General features: G+C 38.4%; 1 protein-coding gene across 4 annotated transcripts in view; it reads left to right on the top strand.

Moving 5' to 3' along the window:
• The window catches only part of LOC102180455 (calcium/calmodulin-dependent 3',5'-cyclic nucleotide phosphodiesterase 1C), a 325,012-nt gene that overhangs the window by 207,859 nt on the left and 94,059 nt on the right, over positions 1-23,094 (top strand). For all 4 annotated transcript variants that reach the window (XM_018047124.1, XM_018047122.1, XM_013963332.2 and 1 more), the window contains 4 exons: positions 7,177-7,277; positions 10,164-10,292; positions 17,083-17,184; positions 17,730-17,850. In XM_018047124.1, the coding sequence (XP_017902613.1) occupies positions 7,177-7,277; positions 10,164-10,292; positions 17,083-17,184; positions 17,730-17,850 (453 nt within the window). The remainder of the gene's footprint in view (positions 1-7,176; positions 7,278-10,163; positions 10,293-17,082; positions 17,185-17,729; positions 17,851-23,094) is intronic.

The following is a 23,094-nucleotide window of genomic DNA, read 5'->3' as shown; positions in this document are numbered from 1 at the left end:
GCCTTGGAGATTTTATACGGCCCTTGTTCCTCCAGATCATTTACAACTATCATGTATATTTCAAAAATGGTGTGTGCAAAAACAATAAAATGAGGACAAAGAATTAGAGCCAACAATAGTAACTAAAAAAGAGTAACCAGTATCACTGGGACAAAACCCAAGACAGCGTGAGGTTATGGAAGCCAAGGAAAGAAAGAGCTCCAAAGGAGAGCTGTGACTTGTGTGCAACATGCTGAAGGGTTGAGTGGGATGAGGACAGAGAAGCGACCGCTGCCTTTGGCAACATTGGGAGTCATTGGTGCCCTTGTCATGATCAGACCCCGTGGTTTGCTGGGGATGGAACATGGACTGACGTATGACAAGGGCAGACCTGCAGGTGAGAAAGTGAGGACCCATCTATAGAAAACACTAGCAAAGGGAAAATTACTTGGTTCCGAAAATGTTTGGGGGACGGTTCATTTGGGGAAAAAAAAGCAATAGTTTTTGTCCTACTTGAAATCATTCACCAAATGTCAGACAAATGAATTAAAGATATGAGCATAAAATTTTCATTATATTAGAAGAAAATATGAAGTTATGTTTATAGCCTTGAAAAAGGAAATCCTTTCTTAAATAAGCCTCAAAACATGAGTTATATAACAAAATATTGATTATTTTGAGTACATGAAAATGAAAACCTTCTGTAGGATTAAAAAAAAATCACTGTAATTAAGTCAGTACTTGAGGAAAATATGTAGAGATCAAGGATTAAGATCCAGATTATATAAATCAACAAGAAAGTGGTACAAACCCTGTGGGCAAATAGGAGGAAACACACTGACTGAGTTAACATTGTCCTATTGCCAAGTCTCTGTCATGAGCTGAAATTTGTCCCCTTTCCCTAATCTCCAGTGCCTCGGAATGTGACTCTGTTTGGAGACAGGGCACTTAAAGAGGTAATTTAGGTAGATGAAGGGCGTATGGGTTGGCTCTAAACCAGTGTGACTGATGTTTATAAGAAAAGATTAAGACACAGACATGCTGATGCCCTGAGGAAAGAGCGTGTGAGGACACGGGGAAGGTGGCCCTCTGCAAGGTGGAAAAGAGCTGTCACCACAAACCAACGCTCCTAAAACCTTCATCTTGGACTACTAGCCTCCATAATTCTGAGAAAATAAATTTCTGTTATTTAAACTGCCTAGTTGGTGACGCTTTTATATATTAGCTGTAGCAAACTAATACAGTGGCAGAGCCAGTATTTGGTCTCAGTCTGACTTCTAACATTTAAATACTTCATGTATTTAAATGTTAATATTTAGCCATGCTTCTGCAATGCTAGTGGTGAAAAAAAGCCCTGACATCCTTATACCTCAGTATGCTCATGTGGTGAGGATTAAAATGGATATGAAAATATACTTTGAAATCATCTGTTTGACATATACGTAGTTAGCACCTACTGCATTTAGTGTACTATGGAGACATAAAGGTGAATCATAGGCAGTCCTTTTAGCCATCTGGAAAAACTCCCAAGCACTTATGCTAATGTAAGCTATCATTAACATAGATTAACATAGATGTTATTTCATAGCAGCCAATGATCATGACGTACTGCATACTATTCTTGAATGAGCTCATTTGCCATTGCATTTTCATTATCAATTCAGGCCATATTCAGAATAATTCTTAAATATAGAAACTACTTCCCGCCCACTCTCTTAGAAATGCAGCTCAAAACAAACTTCTTTCATTGCAAGCTTACAAAAACAGTAGGAAGCATTCTGATGAATGGAGAGCGTATTGTGACTCTAACCTTTCATTACAAACCAAGTGGGAGAAAATGCTTGAAGTCATTTCAGTTTTATAAACTGTAAGACACATAGGGAATGAAAATATCCCATTGATAAAGTGATGTCTGGGCTTCAGCATCACCATGTTACTCATTGTAATCTGTTTATATTACTCATTATTGCCTAGCCTAGATGCCTAGTGAGGCTTGAATCTTTTCATCATGATTTTGCTCACATCTAAGAAAAAATCCTTGAACAGAATTAGACTGAAGAGTTGTTGATTGAATAGATATGAATCAGACTCCGAGCTCCAGTATGATTTTGAGTTAGATCACAAGATTTCAAACTCCAGGCCTATCCTTTGTCCCATTCATTGCTTTTATTAGGCTAGGTGCCATTAATTTTTCTTTCGCTGGTTTTTTTTTTAAGAAAAGAGAAATGTGTATCTTGTTTTTTTTAATTATAAATGGCATTATCATGTTTATAAGGGACACGGTAAGGACATGTAAACAGCATCCTGGTTAAAGAGTGCTAAGTAATTTTATTAGGGTTTATGGTCAGTATAATTTTGGGCCCCATGACCTCTGCCCTCTGATGTCACATTTTTTAATACATTATATTAAATAGCAAAAGGAGTTCTGCAGATACAGAAGGGTGATCAGAGGACCTTAAAATAGGGAGTTGATCCTGGATTCTCCAGTTGGGCCCAGTGTAATCACATGAGTCCTTAAAGCTCAAGAAGTATGTCAGGGGACTTCCCTGATGGACCATTGGTTAAGACTTCCCTTTCCAGTTCAGGAGGTGTGGGTTTGATCCCTGGTCAGGGAGCTAAGATTTCAGATGCCTCATGCCCCCCACCCTCAAAAAAAAAACCAAAAGGAAACAGAAGCAGTATTGTAGCAAATTCAATAAAGACTTTAAAAATAGTCCACATCAAAAAAAAAGACAATCTTTAAAAAAAGAATTGTGGCAGAAGGAAGGTGAGCAGGACTCCATCAGCTGTTGCTGACTTCAAGATGGAGGTGCCAAGTGGAAAGCATGGAAAGGAAATGAATTCTGCCAATGCCCTGAAGGCACCTGGAGCTGTGTTTTCCACAGAGCTTCCAGAAAGGAACACAGCCTGCCAACACCTTGGTTTCAGCCCTGTGAGATCTTCACCAGAAAATCCAGCCGCATGATGATGGCTTCTGACCTACAGAACCCGTAGGAGTGTGTGCCTTACATGGGTGGTAATCAGTGAAGGGAACAATAGTAAACCAATAGGAGATGGAAGCAGACTACTGAAGAAACTCTGTCATTTACCTGTTGAAGTTACTACTTGCTAATAATGTCTCCTCTGGCAATGGCAAATTATCCGTGTCTTTTCCTTCAGGTTTTCACTGCCCACTACTTGTTGCCCACTCCCAGCCCACATACATGAGCATGAGCATGGCTTGCTCTCCTGAGTCATACACAGCATAATTCAAAGTCCACCTTTTCCAGCTGGCAAGGCATCCTTGTCATTGATTTAGTTGGGACACTCATATTTTGTAGACAGGGAAATTCTGGAAAGGTCTATTACTCACACCTTGTCACAGTTTGATAAATCTGGAATAAAATTCTTGCAGGAATTAAATTTCTGACTTCTTATGGTTGGTCATAAACCTTTGGGATTGATAGTATTGAATTTGGAAGAAGCAAGGAAACCTGAGCTATATTGAAATATGAAACTGTATTGAAATATGAATATTTCCCACAAAATAGCTTTTTCCACTCTCTGTTTCCAATAATGCTACCCTCTAATGCCACCCACCATTTTTTTAACCACTCAGGCTAGGAATGTCAGGATCTTTAATATTTTTTTTTATTTAAATTTATTTGTTTATTTTAATTGGCAAATAATTGCTCTACAATATTGTGATGGTTTTTGCCATACATAAATATGAATTTGCATAGGATCCCCCCTCCCACTTCCCTCCCAACCCCGTCCCTCCAGGATCATCTTTAATGCACCCTCCTTTGGACTGCAACCTCTTCGTGGCCGCCTGCATTCAGTGAGCTGATCAGCTGTAAGGATTCTAGTTCCATACCATCTATTCATCCTATAAGGACTTTTCAGTCCAAAAGTAGAGGTCTTATTTCTTTCCTTTGTGCTCTCTGCTTCGCTATCTCTCTCTCCATAGCATGCTGAACATATTATCTTTTGCATGTAAACTTCACTGCCTAATAAACCTGATTTGTATTCTTCATCCTGGCTTTTAATGCCTGTCATCACAGGGCCCTAATCAACCCTCACTCCTGCTCCGCTGGGCTTCCCTCATAGCTCAGTTGGTAAAGAAGCTGCCTGCAATGCAGGAGACCCCGGTTCGATTCCTGGGTCAGAAAGATCTGCTGGAAAAGGGATAGGCTACCCACTCCAGTATTCTTGGGTTTCCCTTGTGGCTCAGCTGGTAAAGAATCTGCCTGCAATGCAAGAGACCCCGATTCAATCCCTGGATCAGGAAGATCCCCTGGAAAAGGGAAAGGTTATCCACTCCAGTATTCTGGCCTGGAGAATTCCATGGACTGTATAGTCCATGGGGTCGCAGAGTCAAACACAACTAAGTGACCTTCACTTTCACTTTCCTGCTCCACTAAAGGGAATCATTTCCTTACTTACAATGAATCAGCTTTTGCCACTGGTACTTGTTCAGTTGCTCATTCTGAAAATGCCTGATTCCATCCTTGCACAGTCCAGGCTTCATTATTGTATTAATTGTTTGTTGTATGTTCATTTAATAGTTTGTTGGTTTTGATTTATTAGAAGTAAGTAATACTTAAGATATAATTTTGTCAGTATATTTGGATAAGGAGGGGAGTTACACTGATATTTGTGAGAACTGTGATTGTGTAGTTATTTAGACACCTTCTGCTGGTTGAACTGAGGCTCCTTGGTTCAGATTGTTTAGATGGTACACTGTCTCCCATTCATAATCTTATCTTAAAATGTTAAATTATTAACTTTACATGAGCTTGGAGAAAGAGGTATGTCGGTGGGGGGGAAATAGATAGAGGAAGTTGGGATAAATGAGTGGGGACAGGGTGTTAGGGAAGAGAAGAAAGACATTGCCAAAATAAGAAAAATACATGTGAATGAAAAATATCAGGAATATTTGTAATATAAAATCATAACTATTCAATTTTATGAAAAAACTGAGTAAACATATAAACAGTGACCCAAAGGAATAGTGACTTAAAGATTATAAAGTAAGAACTCTGGAGTATGTGGCTTGTTTCAGGACTAGCTGTGGGACCTTGGGTAAGTTACTAAACCTCTCCTAGCCTCAGTTTTCTCATCTATGAAGTGGGGATGAAAGGAGTACCTACCTATATGGAGTTGTGTGTATTGCATGAGTTTCTTTGTGTAAACAGGCGAACACAAAGGGAAGCTCCCATAAGTGTTAACCCTGAGAAGGATGTCCCTTGCTGTTTTCAGGATGGTTTTACTGTTTTCTTGCAACTGTCAAGATTTTATTTGCCAGTCTTTTTTTCATTTAATTTTGTTGATTTTTCATCTTATTCTTTTTTCTCCTTGCGTCTATTTGTTCATGGTACGTTAGTTTGGTTTCTTGAGATGTATAATCAAGAATGCCAAAATGTTTCCTGACATTTCATGCTGGATTATGCTACAAGTCATTTTTTTAAATATAGTTTTTTTCCTGAGTTTTTTCCTGTGCTCATTCTTTCCCTAACTATGAAGTCTTTTCTTCATAGGTTATATGTAGTTTGTTTGGTTTTCCCTTGTGCTTGCTGATGTTTGAAGAAACCTGTCCCCATCCACATCACCAAAGTTGGTAGTTCAGTGTAGTTATTATCTTCAAAGAAGACAATAATTTCAGTAGTTAGGTGAAGACCAAAATTAGTAATTAATTGAAAAAAGTTAGAGTGAGAATTATTAGAAATTAACCTGTTTGCTTTTAAATTATTTTTGTTAACAAATCAAATAAATATGTTTTATTCACTGATATCTTATAGAGAACCCAGGCTGCCTTCGTTTTTAAACTAAATTTCATTTACATTATTTACATATTTAAAAAATTTTTGACCTCACTGTGGGGCATAGGGGTCCTAGTTCCCCAACCAGGGATCAAACAATGTCCCCTGCAATGGAAGTGTGGAGTCTTAACCACAGACCACCAGGAAAGTCCCTAGCTGCTTTCTGAATTCTTCCAATTTAGGTACTCATATTTACAATACCTTAACCCTGCCTCTGTCTAAGACTTCTAGTTTTATTTCTTCAAAGGAATGGAAACTTAAAAATTTCATGAAGAAAACTGAGTGGAGAATCTCCCCAAATTTTTATAATTTTTTTCTACTGTTTCCTAGTGATCACACCTATTAAGACACCAGTTCTTTTAGTGACTGTGTAAAGCATTGAACTTCTATGGACATAACCTTTGTGTTCATATTTTATTGGTTTAGGTCATATTTTATTATATAATTGTAAGAATAAGTACAATTTGTCAAAATTGCATTTGAAATAAATCACACTGAAGCTTGTAATCATTAACTCAACTAGTACAAAAGTAAGCAGCGATACCAAAGGGTGAGCTGACGGTACAAATGTTCCATCCTACGGCCATCAGGCAGTGTGGTGTACAGAAGGGAGGGGAGGTACCAGTGAATCCGGAGTCTGTGAAATAGCAGTCATTTGAGGGAGCTTCAAACAGAGCAGTGGTTCTCAAACTTCAGCATGCATCATAATTATCTGTATGCTTAGTATAACGCAGATTGGTGGGCTGCAACCCAGAGTTTCGGATCCCAGTGGGACTGGGGTGAGGGCTTGCGTTTCTAACAACCTTCCAGGTGATGCTAACTCTACTGTCACAGGGAACACACTTTGAAGACCACTGAACTACAGCCAATTTTGGTAACATGGATGGGGACAGGTTTCTTCAAACCTAGATCGGGGGACTGCAACCCAGAGACAAAACGTTATTTGGCAGAAAACCAAATGTTGTCTTTCCACTGTATCTACTATCCATCTTCTGGTGGATAAGCACTAGGTTATCTGTTACTCTTAGCTTTGGTATTGTGTTGAAACTTAAAAATTTTTTTCTGTGTCTACCCAGGAACTTTGAAATTTGGTAAAGGATGGAATGAGAACTGTTAAAGTCTCACATTCATTATTTTTTCTTCTTTGGAAAAAAAAAAAAAAAACCTACTAGTTAGCTCTCTCAACCGTGCTAGGCAGGCTGTTTTCAAATCAAACATTCCCCAGTCTCCTTACAGAAGGAAAAAAAAAAAAACATTTCTGTCTGTCAGAAACGCGTGTTTGGCAATAGCTTGCCAGCTGCAGGGTAGATAGGCTGCAATGTGGGTGTGTTGTCAGCAAGCTGAAGACTTTGAGAAGCAGGCAGATTATGTGATTGCTCTGTAATCTCCTTTTCAGAACTGGCTGACGGAGCTGGAGATCTTTGCTATAATCTTCTCAGCTGCCATCCATGACTACGAGCACACCGGAACCACCAACAATTTCCACATTCAGACCCGGTGAGGATGTTGAAATGTTTGGAAAAGAGGCAAGAGGGGTCAGGGATAGAGTGTGGAAGTCAGAGAGGGGCAGCCACCTTTCTTTTGCGTGGTGGCTCTATTTTGAGTTTCTGAACAAAAAAAAAAAAAAAAAAAAAAAAAGAACTTATATAACAAGAGATCAGCTGGGTCAGCTTCAATCAAAACCTAAGAATTAAAGAAACCATTTGCTCCTGATTTTCCTATGGTATTCACATATTAAATACAGATATACTTCTCTTAGTCACTTCAGTCATTTCCAAATCTTTGTGACTCCGTGAACTATAGCTCAACAGGCTCCTCTGTCCATGGAATTCTCCAGGCAAGAATACTGGAGTGGGTTGCCATTCCCTTCTTCAGGGGATCTTCCCAACCCAGGGATCGAACCCACGTCTCCTGCGTCTCCTGCAGTGCGAGCAGATTCTTTACCACCTGAGCCACCAAGGAAGATCTATTCTCTAGTTTAATGCTAGCTATTTTTGTATGTATGGGCTATGCATATTCTTTGTTGTCGTTCAGTCCCTAAGTCATGTCCAACTCTTTGTGACCCCATGGACTGCAGCACATCAGGCTTCCCTGTCCTCCGCTATCTCCCAGAGTTTGCTCAAATTCATGTCCATTGAGTTGGTGATGCCATCTAACCATGCGTACTGTACCCATTTCTAATAGGTGAAACAATGTACATAAAGGTGCAGATACCACGTAGGCTAAATCAGGGAGGACAGGCAAGGATTGAAGTAATTCTCTTGACAGTAGCAATAGCAGAGCCATCTTACCCTCTGACCTCAGGGATTCTGCTGATGCTTTTCTCATCCTCCCTGATTTCATCTCTGCCCTGTTCAGTGGGTATGTCACTCCCCAACACAAGGCTTTGGGAGCTAGGTGGTCTCATGTAGGCCACTTTGCACCCTCTGTAAAGAGCTTTACAGGTAGACACAAACCTCTGTGGGGCATAGATCCAGGTGCCTGCCTCAGAACCTCTTCACTGTAACAGACATCATAAATCGATTTTGGTAATTTTTTTCTTATCGAACTGCAGATTTGTCCTTAGTATTCCTCTCAGCACAGAATTCCAGGCAAGCAGTACAGTCAATTGTCATTTCCATTTAAGGTAAAACCTTATCTGCCTTCTCCTGGTCTAAGAACTTAACCTCTCTTAAGACAATGATGTAGAACTGGAGAGACTCTTGACAGTAGGATTAATTGGATCTTGACATAGAAATCAAAAGAAAGTAGAACTGGAAAAAGGCAGTGAGACACAGAGAAAGCATATTGTGGAGAGGGTTGAGTTTAAGACTAAAATACTTGCTGATTTCACTTGAAAAAGGCAGGTGCACACTCCAGATATATTTGTGTTTGTTAAGTCATTCTACATGTGTTTAATGAAGCCAGCACTTAATTATGGGGTACACAAAAGAAGACAATATCATCTGATCTCTGTTCCGAAGGGCATTTCAATAGAATGGAAGCGGACAAAAGGTCTTCAGCCACATGCTTCATTTTCTGCTTTCTGCCTCCTCATAGAGTGTCTTGGCTGCTGTGGAGCAGCTCTCTGTAGCTTTGTTGCAAGATCTTTGAATACAGGGATTCCACAGAGCATCTCTGTTTAATAGGTATCTGCCAGTGGAGCCTTGACAGAGATGGCGGTGAATAGCACCTGCTGAAGGAAGAGAGGTGGGTGGAACATTTGTACCTGGATCTTGGCTGGAGAGCAGAGTCAAAACTAGTCACAACTCAAAGGAAAATGGCTTAATTACAGTAGTTAGAAAATAGCTTAATGTCACAAAATACACGTCAGTTGGTGCCTTACTTACTCAATGGATATAAGATTAGATCTTCCACCTCCTCAGGATTTGCTTGTTTTGTGTTATCTCCACTGGAGTGGGAAAATTCCAGAGGGTTCAGTTGAGCTTGGTTTGGAATGAAATTTAAACTTTCATTTTCTTTAACTGAATTTTATCCATAGCATCTCTGCCTCTGAGATCCTTGTTTAGGAAACTAATTATGTGACCAGGTTCTTTGCTCTTCAATGGGCAGACTGTTGATTCTAACACTTTCAAGGTATTCTACATACATTCCAAAGTTTGGAATGCAGATGGTAGTTGGAAGTTATCTTGAGGGGAAATGGCTGAACTGTCAGAATACATTGCCTTTATTTAAACCCTGAAAGCCACTGTGGAGTTCTGCAAACTCTCAGTTTATGTATCTGGGGCTCAGCTTCCTTCATGAGAAATGAACAAGCTCTAATAATCTAAAGTTTCATTAAATTAAATGTATTAAAATAGTATACCTCCTTATGTTGGTGTCATTCAGCTGTTTGAGGAAGCGACTAACAATTGTCATATAACCCTTATATTTTTTATTCTCAACTTCCCATGTATGACTTTCATATGGCAAAATTTTAAGATCAAGCTACTAACAAAAGAACTTGCAAACTGTACCTGCCAGGTGGTATGTGTTCAGAGAACAAACAAACAAACACATTCTCTCATTGAATAAAATAAAAATAATCATATCAGAAAATAAAAGGAAGTTTGACATGACCTGCATTAAAAAAAAATCGCCTGTACAGGTAAAAATCACCACTACAGGTAATTGAGATCTTGTTATAGAATAATTTTTAGAGAGTCCTCAAGTTGGATATCACATGTGAAACAATATCCATATATTGACATTTCAATACCCTACAAACATCAATTGATAAATTGTAGTGTTGGTGTTAGCTTTTTGATTGATATAACTGATATGGGGGCAAAGTTAATTGCTAAAATAGGATAAAAAGATGGTATGTTTCTACCTTTAGGAGAGTTACCTGAAAAATCTCAGCTGTTCAACATCCTAAATTGTTTTTCTTGGCTTTCTGTTCAGGTCTGACCCAGCAATTCTGTACAATGATAGGTCTGTTTTAGAAAATCACCATTTAAGTGCAGCCTATCGCCTTCTGCAGGAGGATGAGGAAATGAATATTTTGATCAACCTCTCAAAGGATGACTGGAGGTAAGGATGAGCCACAGGAGAGTTTTGGAAGCCAGGTAAGGAACAGTGAGGAGAGATCAAGTGTGCTTGTTTTGAAGAAAATAATACTCTGAAGTTTTTCTTGTTGTTTCTCTTTTCTTTTCTTGACACAAATATTCAAATATATTGTAGGCACTTTGGACATATTTGCTATTGGCTACCTTAAGAAACCTGGGCTTGCCTGGTGGCTCAGAGGTTAAAAGCATCTGCCTGGAATGCAGGAGACCCGGGTTCGATCCCTGGGTTGGGAAGATCCCCTGGAGAAGGAAATGGCAACCCACTCCAGGACTCTTGCCTGGAGAATCCCATGGAGGGAGGAGCCTGGTAGGCTACAGTCCATGGAGTTGCAAAGAGTCAGACACGACTGAGCGACTTCACACACCTTAAGAAACCAGTATTGTTTTCATCTTAAATGAACTTTATCATTTAACATATTTTTGTCATTTTATCTTTGATTGGACTTCTTAAAAAAATCTTTCAAAATTTGCTGAGGAAATCGATACTTTAAAATAATCATGGGTACTTAATTCTGTCACCTAAATGGTACTATGTGTGTCTTTGAACTTGGGTAGAGCTGAGTTTCAATGTGAACACAATCATTTATTAGCTGTATGTCATTTAGGAAGCTACTCAACCCCATTACACCTTTAAAAAATTTAATTTCTAGAAAATTTATAATAACATTTACCTTATAATTTTGTTAGGGTAATAATAAATGCTAAAATCCATCAAAAATGCTTAATTCACTTTGTGATACATATAGCAAGCCTGTGGATCATTGTAGCTGTTAATGTAGGGTCAAGATGTTTCAAAACTTGTAGGAAAAGTCATTTAAATGCTTAAAAACTTCTGAATTTACGGTGGTGCAAATAATACTTGTATTTTAATTAAATGATTTGTTGTTTATTGAGTATCTCTGTGCCGTTATACAAGGGTTCAGAGAAATAAGCCATTCTGAACAACAAATCGGAAACTGATTTTCAGGAAGAGTTGGCTATTAGTTTCCATGAAGCTCTAGCTCATTAAAACCTAAAGGAGCATTTGTCTTGGATTTTACTGGAAAATGGTAGATTTAAGAAGTATCTAAAAATGCAGAGCATTTCAGTGAATCAATGCAAATCCTTCAGAAAAAGGAGCCCTCTATCCAATTTAAATGTTTGTAAAAGTATAATGAAAGATTTGAATATGGCAGAGAACGGCTTTACACATATTCAGATGTGTCCTGGTTTTGAAGGATTTGTGCTTGTTTAGATAGTGTATGTTCCTGGTCTCAGGACAGTCTAATGAAGCGCTCCAGAGCTTACATGATTACCTCTTTTTTCTTTCTTACTGTTTTCCCACCCTCCCTTCATTTCTTCCTTACTTTTCTTATCCCAGGGGAGGGAAACAGGGAGGCAAAGTCGGGTAGGTGCATTCTAGAACTCCATGAATCCTAAAGAAAGTTGAGCAAGGCTGTCAGGAAGTTCTTGAGCCACAGTCAGCCATCAGAGGAGTTCCATATCTCCCAGGAAGAGATACCTTCAGTCACCTGAGGAACCCCGGGGAAACATGACCTTGGGCAAAATGGCAATAGTTTTCAAAATGTAGTAGCTGAGGCCCATGGCCAATTAAAGTCCTGTAGTTGAAAGTCTGTATAATATATTCTCATGGCCACTATCCCATGGAGATTAAAATATTATGCTAAATGGCTGTATAATAGTCCATCTGTGGAAGTGCCATAATTAGTTTTGAATGTGTGAGTATGGGTTCATTTCTGTGTTTGGGTTATTATGAAGGATCCTACAATGAATATCTCTTTAATGTATTTTTATATGTAGAATTAATGGATCACAGAATGTTTGATGTTTTAAGGTTCTTGTTGAACTTTGTCAAATTGCTGGCAGGTAATGTGCTGATACTGCTGGCCTGTGGGATTTGTGGGCAGATGGGAATTATGGCTGGATGGGCATAATTGCCTCATAACCTATTTTCAAAGTACAGATATGCCACTTCTATTATCTATAGTTTTGTTAAGGATTTTCTATTTCTACTTAACTATATGTTTGTCAGAATTTAGTTATGTTATTTGTGCTTCCACTTTGCTATGATCATGAGTCTCATTCATTGTTCAGTGTACTGCTATGTTAGGGAGGCTGGTTTTGGCAATATCTAAACCCAGAATCATTGCAACACACTGGAACATGTCAGTTCACACTGGAATACACTAATATCCACCAATGCAAACATCCTAATTATTTATCATTAGCTCTGTAAAGTAATACTCAAAATTCTCCAAGCCAGGCTTCAACAATACGTGAACCGTGAACTTCCAGGTGTTCAAGTTGGTTTTAGAAAAGGCAGAGGAACCAGAGATCAAATTGCCAACATCTGCTGGATCATCAAAACAGTAAGAGAGTTCCAGAAAAACATCTATTTCTGCTTTATTGACTATGTCAAAGCCTTTGACTGTGTGGATCAAAACAAACTGTGGAAAATTCTGAAAGAGATGGGAATACCAGACCACCTGACTTGCCTCTTGAGAAATCTGTATGTAGGTCAGGAAGCAACAGTTAGAACTGGACATGGAACAACGGACTGGTTCCAAATAATAGGAAAAGGAGTACATCAAGGCTGTATATTGTTACCCTGCTTATTTAACTTCTATGCAGAGTACATCATGAGAAATGCTGGACTGCATGAAGCACAAGCTGGAATCAAGACTGGCAGGAGAAATACTGATAACCTCAGATATGCAGATGATACCACCCTTATGGCAGAAAGTGAAGAGGAACTAAAAAGCCTCTTGATGAAAGTGAAAGGGGAGAGTGAAAAAGTTGGCTTAAAGCTCAACATTCAGAAAACTAAGATCATGGCATCCAATCCTATTACTTCATGGGAAATAGATGGGGAAACAGTGGAAACAGTGTCAGACTTTATTTTTTTGGGCTCCAAGATCACTGCAGATGGTGATTGCAGCCATGAAATTAAAAGATGCTTACTCCTTGGAAGAAAAGTTATGACCAACCTAGATAGCATATTCAAAAGCAGAGGCATTACTTTGCCAACAAAGGTCTATCTAGTCAAGGCTATGGTTTTTCCAGTGGTCATGTATGGATGTAAGAGTTGGACTGTGAAGAAAGCTGAGCACCGAAGAATTGATGCTTTTGAACTGTGGTATTGGAGAAGACCCTTGAGAGTCCCTTGGACAGCAGGTAGATCCAACCAGTCCATCCTAAAGAAAATCAGTCCTCAGTGTTCATTGGAAGGACTGATATTGAAGCTGAAACCCCAATACTTTGGCCACCTGATGTGAAGAGCTGATTCATTTGAAAAGACCTTGATGCTGAAAGTTTGATGGTGGGAGGAGAAAGGGATGACAGAGGATGAGATGATTGGATGGCATCACCGACTCAGTGGAGATGAGTTTGGGTAAACTCTGGGAATTGGTGATGGACAGGTAGGCCTGGTGTGCTGTAGTCCATGGGGTCACAAAGAGTTGGACATGATTGAGCCACTGAACTGAACTGAACTGCATTCTTATTGGTTGGTATTTGTGAAGTACTAGTTTAGAATACTTTGAATCCTACCTCTGATCAAAATAAGTTGTAAAATTGAATGGCGTGGCAAGACATAAATAAATTTAGTATATAAAAAATTAAACTAGTCACTTGAAAAATATAGTTTAATGAAATCTGTTTATGTGCTAGCTTTATATATTTTTGTTCTTTTTTAAGTCAGCATAATCTTTATTTTCTCAAAAAGAGTGAAATATAGTTAAATTAGGTCATGGAGCATCTCAGATATAGGAATTTCTGGTTCAGTGGAAACATCTTTATAATTATAACCCATAGTGCCATACTTTTTGCTACTCCTGTTTTGGGGGATTCTGTAAGTTAAGAAAAGATTGTAGTTGCTAACTTCTTAAGTTACATAGATTTAGTGTTCATTTCAGGACATGTTTGAAAATATTATTTTATCATATTTTATTAATATTGAGATATATTGCTTCAAGACAATGATATTATCCCATAAATAAAATATTAACTTCTTTTTTAGAGTTCTCAGTAAAGCCCATTAGCCCAAAGATGACATATGTTTAGTATTTTACATCTTTCTGGGAAAGCAGTTTAATGTCTGGTAGATTCTATTTGGATACAAAAGTCCAGTGGACTTTTTAAGGACTTTGTAAGTGAATATATTACCGTGTATTTACTGCATTTCAAAGTGGAAAAACATGAAATTCTACACTGGGAATGCCAATTCAGCTGCTTATAAAGCAGTTCTACAAATAACAACTATTAACTATAGACAGAAACAAGATCAAATTGCCAACTTTGTTGAATCATAGTGAAAACAGAAAATTCCAGAAAAACATCTACTTCTGTTTCATTGACTATGCTAAAGACTTTGACTGTCTGGATCACAGCAAACTGTGGAAAGTTCTTCAAGAGATGGTAATGCCAGATCACCTTACCTGTCTCCTGAGAAACCTGTATGTGGATCAAAAAGCAACAGTTAGAACTGGACATGGAACAACTGACGGTTCCAAATTGGGAAAGGAGTATGACAAGGCTGTGTATTGTCACCCTGCTTATTTGCTTTATATGCAGAGAGTACATCATGTAAAATGCTGGGCTGGATGAATCACAAGCTGGAATCAAGATTACTGAGAGAAATATCAACAGCTTCAAATATGCAAATGATGCCACTCTAATGGTAGAAAGGAAAGAGAGACTAAAGAACCTCTTGATGAAGGTAAAAGAGGAGACTGAAAAAGCTGGCTTAAAACTCGGCATCCATAAAATGAAGATCATGGCATCTGGGCCTGTCACTTCATCGCAAACAGAAGGGGAAAAAGTGTAAGCAGTGACAGATTTTATTTTCTTGGGCTCCAAAATCACTGCAGATGGTGACTGCAGCCATGAAATTAAAAGATGCTTGCTTCTTGGAAGGAAAACTATGACAAACCTAGAGAGTGTATTAAAAACCAGAGACATCACTTTGCTGACAAAGGTCTGTATAGTCAAAGCTATGGTCTTCCCAATAGTCATGAACAGATGTGAGAGTTGGATCATAAAGAAAGCTGAGTGCAAAAGAATTGATGATTTTGAATTGTGGTGCTGGAGAAGACTCTTGAGGGTCCCTTTTACAGCAAGGAGATCAGATCAGTCAATCCTAAAAGTAATCAACCCTGAATACTCATTGGAAGGACTGATGCTGAAGCTCCAATACTTCAGCCACCTGATGGAAGAGCCAACTCATAGGAAAAGACCCTGATGCTGGGCAAGATTGAAGGCAAAAGAAGAAGGGGATGTCAAAGGATGAGATGGTTAGATAGCATCACTGATTCAATGGGCGTGAGTCTGAGCAAACTGTAAGACAGTGAAGGACAGGGGAGCCTGGCATGCTACAATACATGGGGTCAGAAAGAGTTGGACATGACTTAGTAACTGAACATCAACAACAATGAACAAAATGCGGAGACACAAACACAACCTGCAATAACTTGAGGGCTCTAGAGAGTAAACAAAATTGGACAACTTTTGAAGATGTGTTAAAATTTGGAGACTCTGATACGAAGAGTCTTTGTCTCTGAAGGCAGTCTCAGCCAAGGCAATACTGAATGATTAAAACTAGATTTATACAAAACCTTTCAGTATGTTTCTGGCTAGAGGCATTCAATGGGGGAAGGAAAAGATTTTCAACAAATGGTGTTGGAGCAAATGGTTATCACTATAAAGAAAAAAAACTTTTACCTTTACCTGACATCATACTCAAAAATTATCTTGAAATTGATCATAGACCTAAACATAATAAAAGATTGAAATGATAGGACTTTCAGAGGAAAAGTCCTTTCAGTGAGAGATTTCTCAGAAATCTCTCCCCCAAAAGCATGAAACCTTAAATAATTATTTTAAAATGTAAAACATTTTCTCTTTGAAAGATACTGGTTTAAAAAAAGCAAGAGGAGTAAGAGAAATTATTTACAACACATTGAAATGTATTGAATTGTGCAGCCTATATGGAAGTAGTTTATTCTATGCAAATTCTACTTCAATAAAGTTCTTAGAGACAGTAAAAAGATCAGTGTTTGACCGGGGTTCAAGGCCAAGAAGGTAAGCATAGGCAAAGCATATGGGATTTTAGGGTGTGGATAAGATTCTTATACTATTAATGGTAGGAATGTGAGTGGATGCTTTGTCTAACCCCACAGAACTGTGCAACATGAGAATTGCCCCTCAGGCGAACCATGGGCTAGAGTGAATGCAAAGTGTAGATACTGGTCATCAATTATAACACATGTACAGCATTAATGTAAGAGGTTAGTAAGGAAGGAAACTGTAGGGGAGAAGGGGTATATGAGAGCTCTGTGTACTATCCTCTCAATTTTTCTGTAAACCTAAAACTGCTCTAAAAATGTCTATTTAAAAAAGTAGGATCCCTATATCCCATGTACACCATGGATTATCAGTCACTCTCCTAGGATTAATTTCAAATTAATTTTTTCTCAAATCTTGAGCTCAGTGCAAAAAGGAATGCTTTCCTATACTTTGTTTCATTGAAATTTTTCCTGTGAATTAATTTTCCAATGATGTGCATTCCACATATGTTCCTAATAAATGATTTCCTTCATCTTTAATCATTTCTCATAAAAGTCTACCTAAAAGACTCGTTGGATTTGAAACATCACAACTAATTAACTGATTTTGATTAGAACTGAAAAAGAATAAACTAATTTTTACTTTCTATTTTTTACTTCCACCTTTTTTCCTCTGTGATGTATCTCTGAAAGGGAATTTCGGACCTTGGTAATTGAGATGGTGATGGCCACAGATATGTCCTGTCATTTTCAGCAAATCAAAGCAATGAAGACTGCTCTTCAACAGCCAGAAGCGTGAGTGAGCCTGTAACCTCATGTGTTTTTAATAGGTGTTTGACCTCCTCCTTGTCCATGTCACGGTACCTTTAAAGTTTATCTCTTTTAATATAACTTTATTAAATGGTCTCATAAAGTAGTGATGCTTGGAGGAGAGCACATGAGAATATTACCTATCACAGATATTTCTCATCAGGGTTAAAATAAAGAATAGGGGCAGTAACAATTTGCCCTAATGAGAATTTAAAAGATCCCTTCAATGCAGAGGCAACAAATAAAGGTCAGTGAGTGACTCTTGGATTCTTGTTGTCTTTTTCATGATGGCAGATATTCCAGAAATGGTTTTAAGTCAGTTTTTGAGGTGTCCAGTTCAATAAACATGGAGACCATGCTGATAAATGTCCCAGTTGGAGGATGAAATGATGACTTCCCCCCAGTTCAGCAGCAGAGGGCTTTGAGATGGGAACATGGAAGGGATTTTTAAAAAATAGTGGTATTTAAAAAACTCTTACTGAGATTTTGTGAGTCTGGTCATTATGTGTTTGCGTCCTTTGGGTTTACAGAATTGAAAAGCCAAAAGCATTATCCTTGATGTTGCACACGGCAGACATCAGCCATCCAGCAAAAGCATGGGAGCTCCACCATCGCTGGACCATGTCGCTCCTGGAGGAGTTCTTCAGACAGGTACCTTGTTGCTTTGTTCCCCCCACTGGTGTCGTCCGTGAATATAGCCAGCAACACTGTGATCAGGACTGTTGTGGTTACAATTATCTTCTTTTTGAAGGGATGGTTTACAGCTTGTATTTTTTGGCCTGCTGGTCATGTGATGTTTGATTTTCACCTACGTTCTGATTGTCAGAATGTTATGGTATTTCTATCCTATGCATTTCTGTTTGAGGTGGGGGAAAGCATTTCCTTGTGGCAATCTTTTGTCAAAATATCATCTGAGATACGGTTTTACTTTTTTTCCTAATGGGGTAACCAAATGGCAGTCACTGTGACCTGCTTCTCTGTTATAATTGACTGGGCTGTTCCTTTCTAGCAGACAAACCCATGTTGTCCAATTCCAAAGCCAGTTGGAGCAATTTGAGTTCAGAAAATTATTTGAAGCTACTGTTCCAATTATATTTAAACTTACTATATCCTAAGACACAGGGTAGTGTTTTCTATAAGAAAAATCAGAGTCTTTAATGAGGATACACTGCTTAAATTTTTTTTTAAGCTACATAGAATTAGAGAAGTAAAATGGTAAATAAATACATAGCACCAAGACTGCTATCTTCTCAAAGCCAGGCATGTGTACTAAGCTCTTCTCAAGAAGAGCTGCCATTAAAATATCTGCTTTGAGAAGTGAGGTCCTGAGGCTCAAGGCAAGATGGCATGTAGACTGTGGGACCGGAACTACAGTTAATTCAAGTTCATATGGTTAATTCATTAGTTCCTGTTAATTTACTGAGAGGTTACAGTACAGATTCAGAGACCTCTGACATTCCATAAAACATTACATATTAACCAGTCTCAACTTTGTCCCCTAAACTGACAAGAGATATACCCTTTCACCAGTTACTCAGATTTTTGGAAGCAAATTATTCTTAGGGTTATTCTCAGGATTCTCATTTGAATGGAGAAATTATAGAAGGCATTTCTGTCTTCGTTTTTTTTCCTTCTAAAGCTGCCCGTAATATCTGGTATTGAGGTGGGACTAGAGTTAACTGTACATTAAGCAAAGTTCAGAAGCCCCTCTATTGGAATTCTTATTCCAGCTGATCTGTGGCCTGGGACTAGTGAAATCACTGCTCTGGTTCCCAACGGTCTTCTCTGTGACTTGTTTCGGGGGACATTGGGGGATTTAAAGGAAGGTTGGACCAGCCTTTTCCCTTAGAGTCCTCCCCACATTAAGTGTTTTCTTCATTCTGCCCAAGAGTGCACTTTCTGTCCAACATTCTGTCCAACACATGTACACGTGTGTGCCCCCGCTAAGCTGTTCTGTGAGTGTGCCGGCAGGTTCCTTATTCAGCATATGGTTGTCTCCTTACATGGTCAACGCTTGGCCTCACAGAGGTTCTCAAAGGGAACCCAAGGGGTGAGAGGAACCAACACTGTACAGGTGTGGCCATGTTGTCTGTACAAGAATGACTCCAAATTCACTCTTAATTGAAGGTTAATTTTGAGCCATTTTTCCAGAAATTACTTGTCTAATGTTAATCTCCACTTCCATTATCATATGCTTTTTTTGATCATTGCTTTTGTAATACACCCACTATAAACTAGTAATTTTAATCTGAAGCTAGAGGTAAATCATGGAGATGGCAATGGCACCCCACTCCAGTACCCTTGCTGGAAAATCCCATGGGCAGAGGAGCCTGGCAGGCTGCAGTCCACGGGGTCGCTAGGAGTCGAACACAACTGAGCGACTTCACTTTCACTTTTGACTTTCATGCATTGGAGAAGGAAATAGCACCCCACTCCAGTGTTCTTGACTGGAGAATCCCAGGGACGGGGGAGGCTGGTGGGCTGCCGTCTATGGGGTCGCACAGAGTAGGACACGACTGAGCGACTTCACTTTCACTTTTCACTTTCATGCATTGGATAAGGAAATAGCAACCCACTCCAGTGTTCTTGCCTGGAGAATCCCAGGGACGGGGGAACCCGGTGGGCTGCCGTCGGTGGGGCCGCACAGTCAGACACGACTGAGTGACTTCACTTTGACTTTTCACTTTCCTGCATTGGAGAAGGAAATGGCAACCCACTCCAGTGTTCTTGCCTGGAGAATCCCGGGGACGGGGGAGCCAGGTGGGCTGCCGTCTACGGGGCCGCACAGTCGGACACGACTGAAGCGACTTAGCCGCAGCAGAGGTAAATCATAGTTCACTTGTAAATTTGAGGTGTTGAAGTGGTTCCTTTTTCGATTGTGAGAGTGAATATGAGAAATTACTTAAACGGGAACATTTTTCCCACTAAAGGAAACCTTATTTGCACAAACATAAGCTTGATTTGAAAGAAAATGTACCAGAGGCAATATGAAAATAACCATATTGAATTTCTTGCCAATCAGAAATGGACTGTTAGCTCACTGGACTGGAAGTATTTTTTTTAGTAATTATGATTCAGTAAATTATTTTTATTGACTTAATATTTTAACCCAGATGCTATAAGCCATGGTAAGTAACCCTTGTAGGAGAAATGTTGCCTTAGCTCTTAACTATAGATTTTAAATTGGACAGTTCAAATGGGAAATCTCAATGAGACTGTAGAGTCTTTGAAAAAATTACATTTAGATGTTGGGTTGTATTTCAAAATAAGGGCATATCCTCAGTGCTGATAGACCAGACCTCTTATGCATTGCTGAAAGAGTAAGTTACATCTTCAGTTTTATAACCATATTTTATAAAATCCAAGCCTCTGCCTCAGGTCTTTTTCAATGAAATACTGACTTTTAAGAAACTGTGAGTTTGCCTTTTTGGTAAATACATCTTGAGAAACTCTGGAGATTCATTTCCTAAGTATTGCTGTATATTTTTATGTTTTATAAACATCACCTACAATTCTTTTAATTTCCTCTGTGTTTGTGGTTATTTCCCCATTTTTTGTGTATTTCATATACCACTGTCTTTTCTCTTCTGTATAAAGTTAGCTGATCATTTGAATATTTGATTATTTCTTTTTTATTTTATGATATAAATTGCTTTTATTTTTATTAATTTATTTCTTCTGCATGATTATCATTAATTCATTTCTTTTGCTAACTCCCCAAGTTGGATGTCCAATTCATTTATTTTCATTCTGCCTGTTCAATATTAGTAAATGTAAGGCTAGGGGTTTATCTTTTTGTTAATCATGAATCTTGTAGGTTCTGATGTGCAGTGAGTTCACAATCAGTCTTTATTAAATATTTTGTAATCTGGGTTTTGATTTTTCTTTACTTAGAGTTGCTTCAGATGCATGTTTGTTTATGTGATTTTCCCAGTGCTAGTTTCCTTTGCTTTCTACTTTTGTAATTGATTTGTGACTTATCAAAATTTGATCACAGAATTTTTCATTGTTTGGGGCTTATTGTGAAATTTGCTTTTCACCTACTAAAAAAGTCAATTTTTGTGAATGGTCATGACTCTTGAAAAGTCAGTTTATCTTCCACTTGAAACACCAGGCATATCCTTCTTCCTTATCAATTATGTCGTTTAGGTATTTTATATGTTATTTTAAAAAAATGTGATGTTTCGTGGGCTGACAGGTGTTTCTATTATTATTTTCTGTTTCTGTGTAGTATAGTTTTTGCTTCCTGAATGTTGATTCTGTGTTATTTGGTTCTTAGATATTCATAATTGCTAGGTTTTCATAGTTTATTGAATCCTCTATCATTATAAAGCCTGCTTCTTTGTCTTATCTAATGCTTTTACCTAGAATTCAAATTCAGCTCATTTTAAGAACAGACTCTTGTCTTTTTACTATAATCTTTTACTTTTAACTTTTTACCCTAACCTTTCAGAGACACTTTTATTTGGTTGTGTCTTTTAAACATTGCTTATAATTGAGGGTTTTTTTATGAGCCAATCTAAGATTCTTTCCTTATTTGAAATTAACCATATTAACATCTGTTGATATGACAGGAATCTTTGCTCTTAGGTACTATCCTATTTTATATTATGATTTCTATTTTGTGGCTTATTTTTAAATTGTTCACTATATTGGCTGTACCATCTGCTTATTATGTATTTATTTCTTCTGATGACTTGGAAGTTTTATATTATGTTTTTAGTTTTAATATTAGCTAACTTGGTAATGCAAACTTTATATCCTCTATTTATTTAGATAGTATTGATAAAAATTAGCAGGCTTCTACTTCCTCTTGCCTCTTCCCCAACAGCTAGTTGTATCAACTTGCTTAATTCTTGTAGTCTGCACCTTTGCCATTTAGATATAGCTCTATTCCTTTATATATATCAGGTTTAAATGGTATATTTGCACCCCCATCTATACACATAAGAAAGCTAGTGCTTATTCAGTACCTCCCAACACTTTTCCCCTTTTCCTTTCATAACATGACTAATTCCTTGTTACTGTTTGTTGGCTATATTATTTCTAAATTCTATTTTCTAAGTGAGCGTTCTATCTCATGTACCATATGCTGTTTCCAAAATATACACCAAAAACAATGTGACCCAGAACGATGGAAAATAAACAAGTGTGGCAAAGCATAATTTTTCCAGTTGTTCTTGTCTTGGCTCTACTCAGTGCTGGCACTTTGGCCATGGTTGGTTCATTCATCTATTGGTTGGTCAAAGTTGTTCCTTGAGTGGTGTCTTCTAGGAGTGCTAAAAGCCACATTTCTGTGTGCTTGCAAGTTTTTCCACTGCTTTTATACTCGGGTCACAGTTTGCTTGGGTAAAACATTTTTCGAATCAAATTTCCTTTCCCTGAGGTCCTTTTTGATTGATGCTTTTGAACTGTGGTTTGGAGAAGACTCTTGAGAGTCCCTTGGACTGCAGGGAGATCCAGCCAGTCCATCCTAAAGGAAATCAGTCCTGAATATTCATTGGAAGGATTGATGCTGCAACTGAAACGCCAATACTTTGGCCACCTGATGTGAAGAGCTGACTCATTGGAAAAGACCCTGATGCTGGAAAAGATTGAAGGCAGGAGGAGAAGGGGATGACAGAGGATGAGATGGTTGGACGGCTTCACCCACTCAATGGACATGACTTTGAGTAAACTCTGGGAGTTGGTGATGGACAGGGAGGCCTGGCGTGCTGCAGTCCATGGAGTTGCAAAGAGTCAGACACAACTGAGTGACTGAACTGAAGTCCTTTTTATATTTTGTTCAAATGTCTTCCACCTAAGAATGTTGCTATGCAGAGGTTGGAGGCCATGCTAGAATTATTTTCATGTCTAGATGATATATATTTTTGCTTATGTACCCTAAAAATTTTT

Source organism: Capra hircus, chromosome 4, assembly GCF_001704415.2.
Source record: "Capra hircus breed San Clemente chromosome 4, ASM170441v1, whole genome shotgun sequence".
In the NCBI taxonomy this organism is placed as follows: Eukaryota; Metazoa; Chordata; class Mammalia; order Artiodactyla; family Bovidae; genus Capra; species Capra hircus.
The sequence above is the reverse complement of the archived record's forward strand: the minus strand, read 5'-3'. Positions and strand labels throughout refer to the sequence as shown.